The sequence below is a fragment of the Anopheles arabiensis genome, chromosome 2 (assembly GCF_016920715.1).
Source record: "Anopheles arabiensis isolate DONGOLA chromosome 2, AaraD3, whole genome shotgun sequence".
Classification (NCBI taxonomy): domain Eukaryota; kingdom Metazoa; phylum Arthropoda; class Insecta; order Diptera; family Culicidae; genus Anopheles; species Anopheles arabiensis.
In genome coordinates, this window is record NC_053517.1 from 110,462,055 (window position 1) to 110,474,333 (window position 12,279).

Genomic DNA, 12,279 nt, shown 5'->3' on the forward strand with positions numbered 1-12,279 from the left:
GGATTATTGGCATCATCATCAGCGTGACCTCTTTTAATGCCTCACACAGCCATACACACGCTCGTGCGGAAGAATCATCCAGATTATCCTCTCGCATTAGTAACTGTAGGAATGACGCGAGCTTGAACGTCGTAGAACATCATCTAAACGAGGTGTTTAGACGAGTAAAGGATGCACGAAACACAGACACACACAAGTGCTTATTGCGATGCCTTTAATAACTTTCTTGTCGTCATCGTCACATTCTTCTCTTTAGCCTCTAGGAAGGTTACAGTTGGTCCTTTGAGTATACTTTTCTGTCCATGAGGAATCTGATTTATCACATTTGGATGCCATTAATGTACCCTTCACTTCATACATTCGCCATCGTGAAACCCTTTTCAGTGTTTATTTATTAACGAAAGCGGAAAAGAAAGCAAGGACACAGATTTAACCCTCAATAAAACCACCGTGCCCAAAGCGACCACCCCCAGTATGCAAAGTAGAAAGTGGCCATGGACGAGTAAGAGCAATATAGGCGAGGCAGAGGCAAGCGAAGTGTTCCAGCTTAAGATCATTAGGCTCTATTTTTACGCCTTAACTGTTCCGTTTTTTTCGTTAATCCGTCCTTCCTTGTGGTGTTAGTGTGCGGTTTGGCATCGGAAGTGGTCGTATGTTAATTTTTTTGCGCTAAAGCATCCCTTTTTTGTTGAAGTACCCGTGAATAATAAGTACCAGTGTTTATTTAAAGGGCTTTCATAATTTGTTCATGATTTACGCAAATTTGATTTGCTTACCGTTGCGAATAAAGCAAACGTTGAACAGATAAACTGCTTCTAAAGTAAAGTAGAACGTGCATCTTTTTGCGAGATTGTTCTTCGACATTTGAGGAGGCATACAAAAATGGTGCAAAGATAAATTGGATTAGCCGAATGACGATTGACGATGGGAGATAGCATTATTTAAATGGTGTGAAAGATTCAAACTCGCTCAAATCACTACTCTATCCAAAAATCAATAATGCTCTAGAATTCAAGTCATGTAAATGGAATTAACTGTTGATTACATAGAAATATTCTTCACCGATGGGCAACGCACGAAACAAAGCGTGCCAGAAAACACTCTCATCGCGTATTAGCCTAAAAGTATGCAATCCGTGTATCAAAGTGTGCGCGATAAACTAATTTGTAAAGACAGAGCCGAAAGGTTCTTTTCTAATGTGAACACAACGTCTCTGGAAATGCTCAACTCTTGATCTGTGCCATACGTTTTACCTGAGAGGGCTGTTTCTCGCAAGAAAAAGAAATCTTATTAAATCATACAGCGCGGCAACGCGTCACCAATGCCACCGCCAGCTGTATTTAATTTTATTTTGTGACTCGTTTCCTGCGTCGTGTCGCAAGGTTCAACACTTCAAAGCGAAACCTTGTAATTGACGCTTTTGCTTTGCTTTCCCCGAACGGGGTAATTTAATTTTTGCATTCAATGAGCAAAAAGGTAGGTGAAATGGGCGGCCGAGTTGACTGACGTGCTGGGGTCATGCAATCGGGTAAGTTTTAATTGAGTTTGGGTGGAAAGTTACGTATGGTTTCTTGATACGGCGACAGTTAGGGGCTGCATAATATGCAAACAATATTACCCTTTCCCTTAAAAAATATTGGACAATAATAGGAAGGCTTTCCCAGGAGAAAATAGACAGCAGGATTTGTTTACTATGACAATGATGGCAAATGGATGAGACGGAAAGGGCACACACAGATCGTTCCAGAGGAAAGGAAATATTTCCATCATGATTGGATGCAGAAAAGAGATTGAATGCGATCGATCGAACTTCTGTTGGCTTCCGTTATTGATTGGTTGAGAAATGTGGTTTGTTTTTGCAAGACTGCCTCAGCACAGTCTGCCCTGTTGCTGTCAAAGTTAATTAACAAAACAACAAATCACAACCCCTCACTGCAAGAAGAACATAACACAGAATCATTAGCGAGCAGATCGATAAGCCACGTTGCAACTGTTGAATTTGCAAAGCAATAACGCAATAGCAAAAGGTTGTGCTTGTCTCGTTCTACAGTAGCGTGTACAAGATGAGCGTGTAAAGCTATATTTACAAAAAACAGTGTGCAGAAATAAAAATGAAAAGAGAAAGGACAAGAGAGAAAAGCAAAGTACTTTAGTTGAGCAAAAAGGATTGATGAAAACAGTGCAAACAAGACCGCGTGAAGCGAAAAACAAGGCAAAGGCTTCAGAACAGGAGAAGAAACACTTACAACTGATGAGTCGGATGCTACGGACATTTGGTGCAGTTAAGGTGCTGGTGGTGATGATGCTGGCAGAGGTGGTGGTGGTGGTGGTGTGGATGGTAGAGAGAGTGAATTGTGGCGGCCAGTGGCTGGTGAATGCCAGGATCGTGGCAAAGCTCACACCTACACACTCACACACACACATACACACAGACAGATACACCAACACAGTTCCTGCAGTTTGTTTTCGCTCACTAAACCATCCGGCAGCGCTGGACACCATCCATCGAAACTGGGTCAAGCACGGACTGACAACGCCGGAATGAAAATAGATAGTGCCCTCGCTTGTCTGGTTTGGGTGGAATTTTCGTGTCCAAAATTTACGCCTTTCTCTCGGCCAAGCTATCTACAAACGGTTGAACGGGCTTTTACTCTAACACTGCTGCAGTAAGGTGTGGCGTTTGTTTGTTTGTTTTTTCTGAAGCAGGTGCTTTATACACTCACAAGGAATCACAGTTTTCAGCGTAACGCTACCACCATCAACCAAATCTCACAGGACACAGCGATAAGAATAAAACAAGAACGTCTACACAACGAACGCTTAAATGTATGGACACCGCATTGCATGGATGTAGAATGTACACACGGGGAGAGCTCACACGAGGGCCCTGCCAACTAGATTTGATGGTTGCTAGTGCTTTAGGATTTATTGCATTTGCGAGCTACACATTGTGACAGTGAAGGCAAGATGGTGCTGGTACACTTAGCAAGGATTTTACCCGTTTGGAGATTAACAAAAAAACACACATAAACATGAAACAAACAATCGTCTACTAATGGACAGCGACAACGACACAAGCCACGCATAAATACACACAAACACACAGAGGGATATTGAGATGCACACACACAAACACACACTCAGCCACTATGGGATCACTATGGTAATATGACTGGTGCTGGTACCTGGCGGCTTAACGTGGCTCGATCAGAAACAGTACGTCCCCGGATTAGGAGGCCGATCGGTGTTAGTATGTGTATAAAAAAAGCTATCTGGTCTCCCTCCCCAAAAAGCTCGTTAGTTAACTCGCTTCAGCTTTACACTTTTACTTTTACTGGTTCAGTCTATCACACTGCTGCGAGCTCGCTCGGCACGTGTCTCCGTTGCTGGACGTCCGGGCACTCTGAAGATCGCTGATTATAAAACCTACAAAATCACACTCGCACATACACACACACACATACACTCACACTGCTAGGCGCGCTATCGCTTCTAATTGACACTAGTTACTAAGTTACTTGTTTTATAGGTCCACGAAGTTTCCGAAAACAAGGCAACGGGAACACAGGGAATGGTCTCCTGCCGATGGTCCACCCGGACGTTGGTTTAGTGGTGTATAGACAGCCGGGAGTAGAAAAATGTTGCCCTATTAGCTAGCTGTCCGTTGTTGGTAGGTTGCTGGCAAGGGCTTTGACGCGTTTTGTACATACTCTCTAGGTAGGTTGCAGTTAGTAAATAGACACTATGTGATATTATATCGTTACAATTTGTTTTGTTCTAAAATCTATCAGCGTTTGGTCCTAAAACGAGAGGTAATTGGTTGGTTGTCATTTATGCCGGATGCAACAGCTGGAAGGAAGGTCATGCGCTTCACCAAAATCAGGAAACATTCGTGTCTTTAATCAGAGAGTATCAGCTTAGTGAGGAGAGTTTAAGCAAAACGAACGATCTCTATATAGCACGTGGAAAGCTTATCCATTAATCTCTTTGTAGAAAATTCATACCTCAACTAAAGAGGTCAAAAGCAAGGTAAAGGTGAAGGTAGTTACAGCCCAGTTTCCTTTCCCGGATACGATCCTAATGACGATAAAGTTTTTACAAAATATTGTAAATTGAAAACTAATCCTCCACCGACCGTCTGTTGAACCTGCTTGCATCTGGAAGGCCTAAAGATTCACCACTAAAGCGTCCACCACAGATTCGCAACCGGCATTCTCGCTTCCCCGGTAATGGAGTGAATGGCGCATTTGCTTGTGGGGAAAAGTTTCCTGCTCCATCTCCAGCTGAAACGAAGTTGTTTGCATCCGCTTTCGGGCCCTACACCTGCCGACTGAAACGGTGCCAAAACTTACAAACGCATCCGGGGGTATCCCTTATCGTGCGATAGTGGAGGAGGCCAGGGCATTGATGCTTTTAAGACTGAGTGAACATTTTGTAAAAGGGTCGTCAGGTCTGGCGGCTGGTTGAGAGCGGCAATTTCATTTTTTACGTGTAAATTGGAAAAGTTTGCTGCAGACTGGCGGGACTGGTCTGGCCCGCTCGAGCTCACACGACAGGGTGACAGGAAAATGGACGGAAGAGATGGTACTTCCGGTGGTAGATGGCAGGTTCTCGTAGGGCACTTTACCAAACGGGACAGCACAGGATGAAAGTAGTTTGCACACGGTGTCAGTGTCAGGAGGTGGCTGGGCCATTAGAACGATATGTTAAACTTTCTCTACCTAGGCCATCTTGTGCCGGCTGTTTTGTTGCAGCGTTGTGTTGTAATAATTGCTCACGAGCACAAGCATAGGGTCGATATTTTAAAGCAAGTACTTTGTTTCAAAATCAAAATCGACTTAATAACAAAACGAAAACTAAAACACAAAAACGGTAATAGGATCAACAGATGACAAGACGCCTAAATGCAGGCAATCCACATGACTAAATCATCTTATTCGCTTCATTGTGGTCAATGGGGACGATTGTAAAGTTCCGTTAGAATGAAGTTATCTGTCGTACCCGACGTTATAATTAATTCAACGCACACCCACACACACACAGATACCCATATTGACTGACTGATGGGTTTCCGCTGTTCTAAAACAAAGGCACATTCTCCATTCTCTTCCAAATGGACTGCGACCAACTTTAAAGAGCGATAAGAGTGGAACCACTCCAATTATCATTCCAACAGGAATCAAAGCATCGCATGAAAGTCGACTCTTTGGCCGGTTGGTGGAATGGCTGGAGCTTCTCTTGCTCAGGCAGCAGGAACCGGAACCAGTGTGTGGTAGGTTACAGTATCGGAAAGGGACGAAAATCGATTCCTGATGGACGAATGGTAGAACTCCATTCATGGTGAGGCAGCGCCAAGAAGGAACGAAGCACCGTTCCGTTCCCGGCAGGAGGCTGTCTAACGTACAACAGCCTGGAAGATGGAAAGAGAGCAGCCAGCAGATAAAAACGATCCGATTTTCAATGCCACCCTACGACGGTGGGTGGCGTCATCTCGGACGTCAGTGATGCCCTCACTCACCTCACGGCCTTCTGACAGCTGAGACCGGCCCGAGAAGCAAGATGAGCAAAGACTCATCCGGTCGGCTTGGGGACCACCCGCTGTGTGCGTCTATCATTGGACCAGTGCCAAACGTCAACTGGCGTCGTGTTCATTGAAATTGCAGCATGTGAGTATGTGTGTGTGTTTGGCTGTATCTACACGATACCACTACTGGGCCCACTATTGCCCGAGAGTAGGCTGTCAGTTTGTGTCCCATTATTTCCCTCCGACGGGTATGACGAAATTAATGAACCACATCCAACCACGCACTCTGGCTGTTCCCCCCCCCCTACCCGAATGGTCCACCCGCCCCTCGTGGTCGTGCACAAAATCCATGCTTGTAATGATGAAACAAGCGCTGCCAGAAACAGGCACACAGGTCGATGCGTACCATAACGAGAGACGAGGCTTCCAGCAGACCTTGGCCGTGCCATCGGAACGGTACACCATCGGTCTACATTTAGGCGCAAATGGTGGTTGCTCGCTATGTTAATCAAACGAAACGGAACGGAAAGGTGTCGATTGGTGTACGTTCGTTCCGGTTTTGTGCTGTGTGCTCTCGCAACCGCTCCATGGGTAATTTAATCGTGCAAACTAAACCAACCGTAAACCTTTGCCACATATCGTGCGAAAAACGACTCGTTCCTTTGCTCGTAGGTCGTTATCGGTGGGCAAGATAAGGATCACAGGACCTGAAGCTGCTGTAGCTCGACAAAAGCGCGCACCCACTGTTTCTCGCTCTCTGTAAGTGGTGAGCTTTTTTCGCGGCACATGTTTTCGTAAAACTGAATCAAAACACAATTTAAACGTTCACAACCGTTGCGCGCGTTCCGCTATCACCTGAGCTGGAAGAGCTCACAACGCCCATGTCCCTTTGCCGCGGTTCGGATATCGAAATAGCACAGAATTTATCACCGCCCTAGCACAACGTTTTACGGTGAATTGTGTCCCTTCTTGAGCGTCGGTTTGTCCTTCGGTGGCAGAAGCTTAGTCCTGGTGACTTCCGGCCAACCGGATGCGGCACAAATAGAGTGCTGGATGGATGGATTTAGGCAACCGTTTGAACAGCAGGCTATGTACCGGTTGAAGAAGCAGCGCACTCACTGGAACAAGCGCCATCGAGGCACTGCCGGTTTTGATGATGGTTGGTACGAACGAAGAGGAAAAAAACACACATACACACAAACTTTTGTTTGCAAACAGAAGGTCCTGCCAGGCGTGAAAAGTGATTGACGAAAGCGACCATGGAGCGATGAAAAAGGATTAAGCTGCTTCTGATCTCGCCAGGGGTCGGTTCTAGCGTTTTTGGCTCAGATTTTTGGCTATAGGTGACACTGACAAAGAGGCTTTGGAACATTGACTTTAACGGACCTTGGGATACTTTGAAAGGGAAGTATAATTTAGTCCTAAATATAGATCTTTTTAATTTGAGCATGACAACCAAACTAAAATTCCAAAATTCAAGTAACCGTTAGTGATTTGAATTTCACTCGCTTCAATTGGGAATAAAATCCATCCAGGTGGTTAGTTTAAAAGGACCAAGAGCAAAAGAAACACATTTCAATTGCAAGTGATTTATAACTGAAGATGTCACATGGGTAAGGGTAATTTAATCTGCTTCTCGATTGTGGTTGCCATTGCAAAACGATGTACCAAGAGCAGCTAGGATACAAAGAATGCTATCTTGACCGACTGCACCAACCGACCTCAACGATGGCAATCAAATATTTGCCCGGCAGAAGTTAAGGGAAGGTAAGATTCTTGCGGTGACACTGTCCAGCATAGGATGCAATCGAGAAAGAATGTTAAAAAAAAAAAACATATCTACCTTCACAAAGCCCTATTCCCGGTCGAAGTACGTTCTTGCACACTCCTTTCAACGGTGTGACCAACTTTTGATTTCCCCTTTTTGCATTCTTCCTCTACATGGTTCTCCCCATTCTTGAACGGGAATACACTGCACTCGAGATTGTTGTTGAACGACTATATGTTCACAATCTCGTTGACCGTTCGTCACAAACAAAACGAAAAAAACCATGACCAAGATATTGTGAATCGGAAGCACTTTTGCGCTGTGCACACGTGTGGGAAACGTTGAGTTTTCGTGGCAGATTTACTGCTGGTTCTCAGCAACAGCACATCCCGAGCATACGAGTGGGTCCCGAGAGGGATGCAAAAGCTGAACCATAAGCTTAACAAGCTGGACGACCAATCTCGTGACAGAAACTCCAAAAAAGAACCCCCCCCCACACACACATATACCCAAAAGCAAACAAGCCTGGGGAAAGTTGGGGTTGAGGTTTCGAAAAATCCCGGCTTCTCCTGCAACTGCAAGGAATGTTCTTAAAGGCAGCTTACACACCGGTTCGCAGGCAACCCGCAGCATTCCGGAGATGAAATTGATAAATAATATATAAGGTTGTTAATTTCTTATTCCCCAAAACCCGCAACCCCGTAAGTTAACGATTGGAACGAATACCGGATTGTACCGGTGCTGTCCCACGCAGGTGATGCGCATTGGGGACGGCAAAGAGCAGTGCGAGTGCTCGAGAATGTTAGGAAATGCAAATTCTTCCACCGTAATTGGTTGCGGGATTGGTTGGGATCACGAGGCAGTGCAGGTGTCAGGGGGGGAGGGGGAGGGGAGGAGTTTACAGTTACTGTACTGAATGTTTGCCAGTTTTGCTTTCTTGTGTTGTTTTTCTCCCCTTTCTTTTTGTACACTGGTGCAGAACAGCAGAACGATCGGAAGCGGTAGAGGAAGCGGAAAAAAGGTTTTCAAACACTAAAAGCACCAAAAGCAAAAATCGGATGAAGTACATTCCAAGCAGCGGGTAGATTATGTTACAGAGTTAGCAAAGTTATTGGTGTTTTATAAATAAACCCCTATGGAAGCTGCACAGGATGTCGCTTGAGGACTTGCGACTTGCGCTTGAGGAAGCCCCATCAAACATCTGATTCCACGAAACTGCTTGGTGAAGTGTGAGCGTTTGCCGTAACGGGACAAAATTTTTCCCCTGAAGCGTCAGCAATAATTGAGGTGCTGATTTCGTCGAACTTTTTGTACTGTTAAAACGAATCAAATGTAACCGTGCTCACCTTTTTCATCAGGCATGATGATGGCAAAAAGGATCAGGCCGTTGTAGTCAAATTAGGAGCCAGCCAGTGCCTGTGGCTCGCTAATTAGTAGCAAGAGGGTCTGACAGAGAGGGTCCCAAATACTGCCTACACGTGTTTTACAAAATTAGTAGTTGATTACTTTGCGTACCGATTTGGCATTAAAATGCCATTGCTTTCTCCATTCCTTACCTTGGGCTTGGTTCCATTCTAATGCGTACAGCCGTTCACCGACAAATGCCGCGAACACGGAAATGATTCGATCGTGTATTCCCCGCCTGGGTTCCGATTGTTCGAGAATTGGAAGCAGCAATGTCTGCACCAACACTTTTGCACAACTGCTATTCTTAGCGACGTGTGCGCAGATTCGCCAGCTTGCGAAGGGAACTGGATGGCAGCGCGAACGGGCTACCCCTGTGCATTAGCAAAGTTAGTAATTAAAACAGTAAATTTAAACCAGCTCACCAGTGTACGAGTTAACGACAATGGCACTACAGCCCACCAGTTTCGGGCGGGCGAGATTTCGCGTCGGATTTATTTAACTTGTTAATACAGGTACACCCGATGTGCTTCACCCACCACACCGGAGTTACAGAAGCAGTGTTAGTGGGGGAGAAAACCGGGAGGAAAATTTCGTTTGCTCAGCAACTTTTCCAGCGAACGGCGAGCGATACCCACACCGTAAACTATCTCCATTTATCTGGGAAATCGCTAAAGACATCTGTACCTGATGACTATTTTCAGACTGCTGACGCAGACCGGGTGTGTTCATGCTCTCGAACTCTCATCCAGCGGCCAGATGCACCGGCCAGATGAGATCGTTTGCATCGAGCAGTGTGGAAACGATTCGGTCAGCTTAGATTCGATTCACGTGCTGCGATCGGTATAATTGTGCCCTTCAAACGGTCCAAGAAGGTCACAACTTTTTAGCACCTATCGTTTGCATAACACGCCCGAACCATTAACAGGGACTTAACCTACACCAAAAGTGGTGCGATTAATGGAGCGATTAAGTTGCCGTTAGCATCGCTTAACATGACGAACGGGGGTGAGCTCAAAAGAGAGTTAAAGGCAGTTAAAAATTACCCAAAAAAGTTTGAGTTTTTGTATTAGTAAGTGCTTTCTGGTTGGTCTGGTTTTTATCGATAAACTTTGCACGGAGAAGATGGAGATTATTGTTCTTTTTTAAATATGATATTGATTAAATTCGCTTAAACCAAGTTGACATCATAACGTATCAGATAAGGAAAACAAACGATCAACACAGCTCTAATAAAGTGTCATTGTGCTGCTGTTTGCATAACTTTAGGAGTTTAGGTTTACTAAGAGGATCGCATGCTACATCGCAGTTGCGACAAACTTTCCTCGTTAAAGCATTAACAATCGCTTGTTTACTGGTGTGTTTACATTCGTTTGCCAACACTTTCATCCGGATAAAGAATCAATAAACCATTAATCCCTTCATTATTAGGCCATTACACGTAAGCGCTCTTGGTTCGCTTCCGAGCAAAGTTTCCATTGCTATAACCTAGCATCAAGAGTAACCAACGGATTATACAAACTTTAGGCTTGTTTTTGAGAGCGAGAGCTTCAACATCCGTCATTAATAGTAACGCTTCCCCAACAACGAGTGAATCGTGCTCGAGCGAAAGGTCACATTTTAACGACATTATAGCGAAGCCTGATTGATTAATTGATGCAAGCCATCCGTGAAATCTGCTGCGCACAGCATTCGACACTGCCTGCGGATACCCACACTGCGATCACGATTTTATCACCGTTCCTTTTTGAAGCTTCCGCATTGTCAGTTTACCCATTTGCATAAAGATAGCAGCGTGAAAATCGATTCCGTTTCGAACGTGATTGCAGCCGAACGTGACTCCTTGCGTGCTTCCGTTTCGTTGCACACATCCTATGCGCACAGTGCAACGAACCTGACCCTCGGAGGGTCAGCTTCTCGACACAGAAACACAAATAATGTCCTCTATTCATGTGTCAGCTGTAAGCTTTCCCCATGGCAGGAGGAAATCGCTCCATTGTAATCTTGGGCGATTAATATGATTTATGGCAAGCGCTTTAAAATTGGTGCATTGGGCGCAATAGTCTTTTCGGCCGTATCCGATGCAGGTTATCGAAAGATAGAAATCGTGTTTAGCGTTCCATTTGGCAGGGTTTTTGTAAATTATGAACCACCACCACCACCACACCTTGCATCCGGGTGGCACCCGAGGGCGTAGTTTGAATTAAATTGTACACTATAATGCCCACCATTTACCGCCAACCACAAACACATGCGCACGGAGTCAAGCCAAAGTGCAGCTCACCCACGAACCATATGGTTAAACAGCTCCCAAAACACCGCTTACACACACAAGCACTCTCTCTCTCACACACACCTGCTGTAACCAGCTGCCGGGTGCTTATGAGGGTGTAAAATAATCTCATTAATTTAGATCGCATTATTGCGCATTACACAGCGCAAGAGGCTTGCGGGTGCTGTTGTGATGTTATGATAAATTGCCTACATTCAGGCGGACAGCAGAAATATGATTTGCCCGCCAGCTTAAACACAATGTGTAGGGCCGGTCCCGTATTCACAAAAATGCAACTCGTGTGAGGGTGATTGGTATAAATATTTACCACAAGCTGAACCGAGATAGATGAGTTTGTGAGTGGATGCGTAATAGTTCTATTTATTTGCGCACATGTAAGGCGCCTTTTTTGCAGTATGACAACCAAATTAACACCTTCACTTGATGGTGACCCTGAACTAAATGAAGCTGCCATTTGCATCGATTATGGAGTCGAGCCAGGAAGCAATGGAATAAGTGAAACAATTATCACCATCGCCCGTCGTGCTGCTTGCTTTGTGCTTACCGATCCGTAACGAATGGTGGCAGCAAGTTAACGATGCTAAAACACAGCGCCAAAGCTAATGGTCAGTTTGTATGTTAAACGTACAGCTCGGTCTCGATGTTTCAAGCAGCCGAGTGACTGGGAACCGGGACGGGAAAATCGATACTTTGTTTTATTTTTAAACTCAAGCCATCCCCATCCCGAGTGTCCTTTTTTGCTAGTTTATCTTTGCCGAAAAGTGGTGCGCCATGGACCTGGGCGATGGTCGCTTGTTGGTCGCTTAATCGATAATCTGATGAACATTTCACACACCTTCCCAATCTTCCGGTGCCGGGCTGGTACGATTTCGTTGGAGTTCGTGGAAGGTCGCGGCGATGAAGGCGAAGGAAATACGTCGAAAGTGAAAGTTGTCACCGGGAGAACATTTCGGAGCAGGCGGGCTCGGGCACCATTGGGTGCCGTCCATTATTAAATCGGATATAAATGGGACATGTTTCTATTGTGCTGAATTTAATTAAACGTAACGAGGTTTTCCTTTCATTTATTGTTTCCCTTCGCACTCGCAGGGACCTTTGGTGCGGCGGCGGCGGCCGCTGCTGCTTTTTCGGGTCACGATTTGTTGTGAATTAGACGATCTCGGGCAAGTCTTTTTTTCTTGGTATGAGGAAGAGAAAAAGATTTACTTTTGCTTTGCACTCTTTTGTGTTCTTTGAGAAGGCTTTAGAAATCAGTTTTGGTCAGCGGCTTGTGTACTTGATGCAATCAAA

At 45.2% G+C, this 12,279-nt stretch overlaps 1 protein-coding gene across 13 annotated transcripts in view; it reads right to left on the reverse strand.

The window, feature by feature from the left end:
- LOC120893429 (potassium channel subfamily T member 2) overlaps positions 1-12,279 on the reverse strand; it is a 154,949-nt gene that overhangs the window by 67,460 nt on the left and 75,210 nt on the right. For 8 of the 13 annotated variants that reach the window (XM_040295299.1, XM_040295298.1, XM_040295294.1 and 5 more), the window contains exon 2: positions 2,247-3,800. The exons of the other annotated variants lie outside the window; for them this stretch is intronic. In XM_040295299.1, the coding sequence (XP_040151233.1) occupies positions 2,247-2,273 (27 nt within the window). In that variant the 5' untranslated portion in view covers positions 2,274-3,800. The remainder of the gene's footprint in view (positions 1-2,246; positions 3,801-12,279) is intronic. 13 annotated transcript variants of the gene reach the window in all.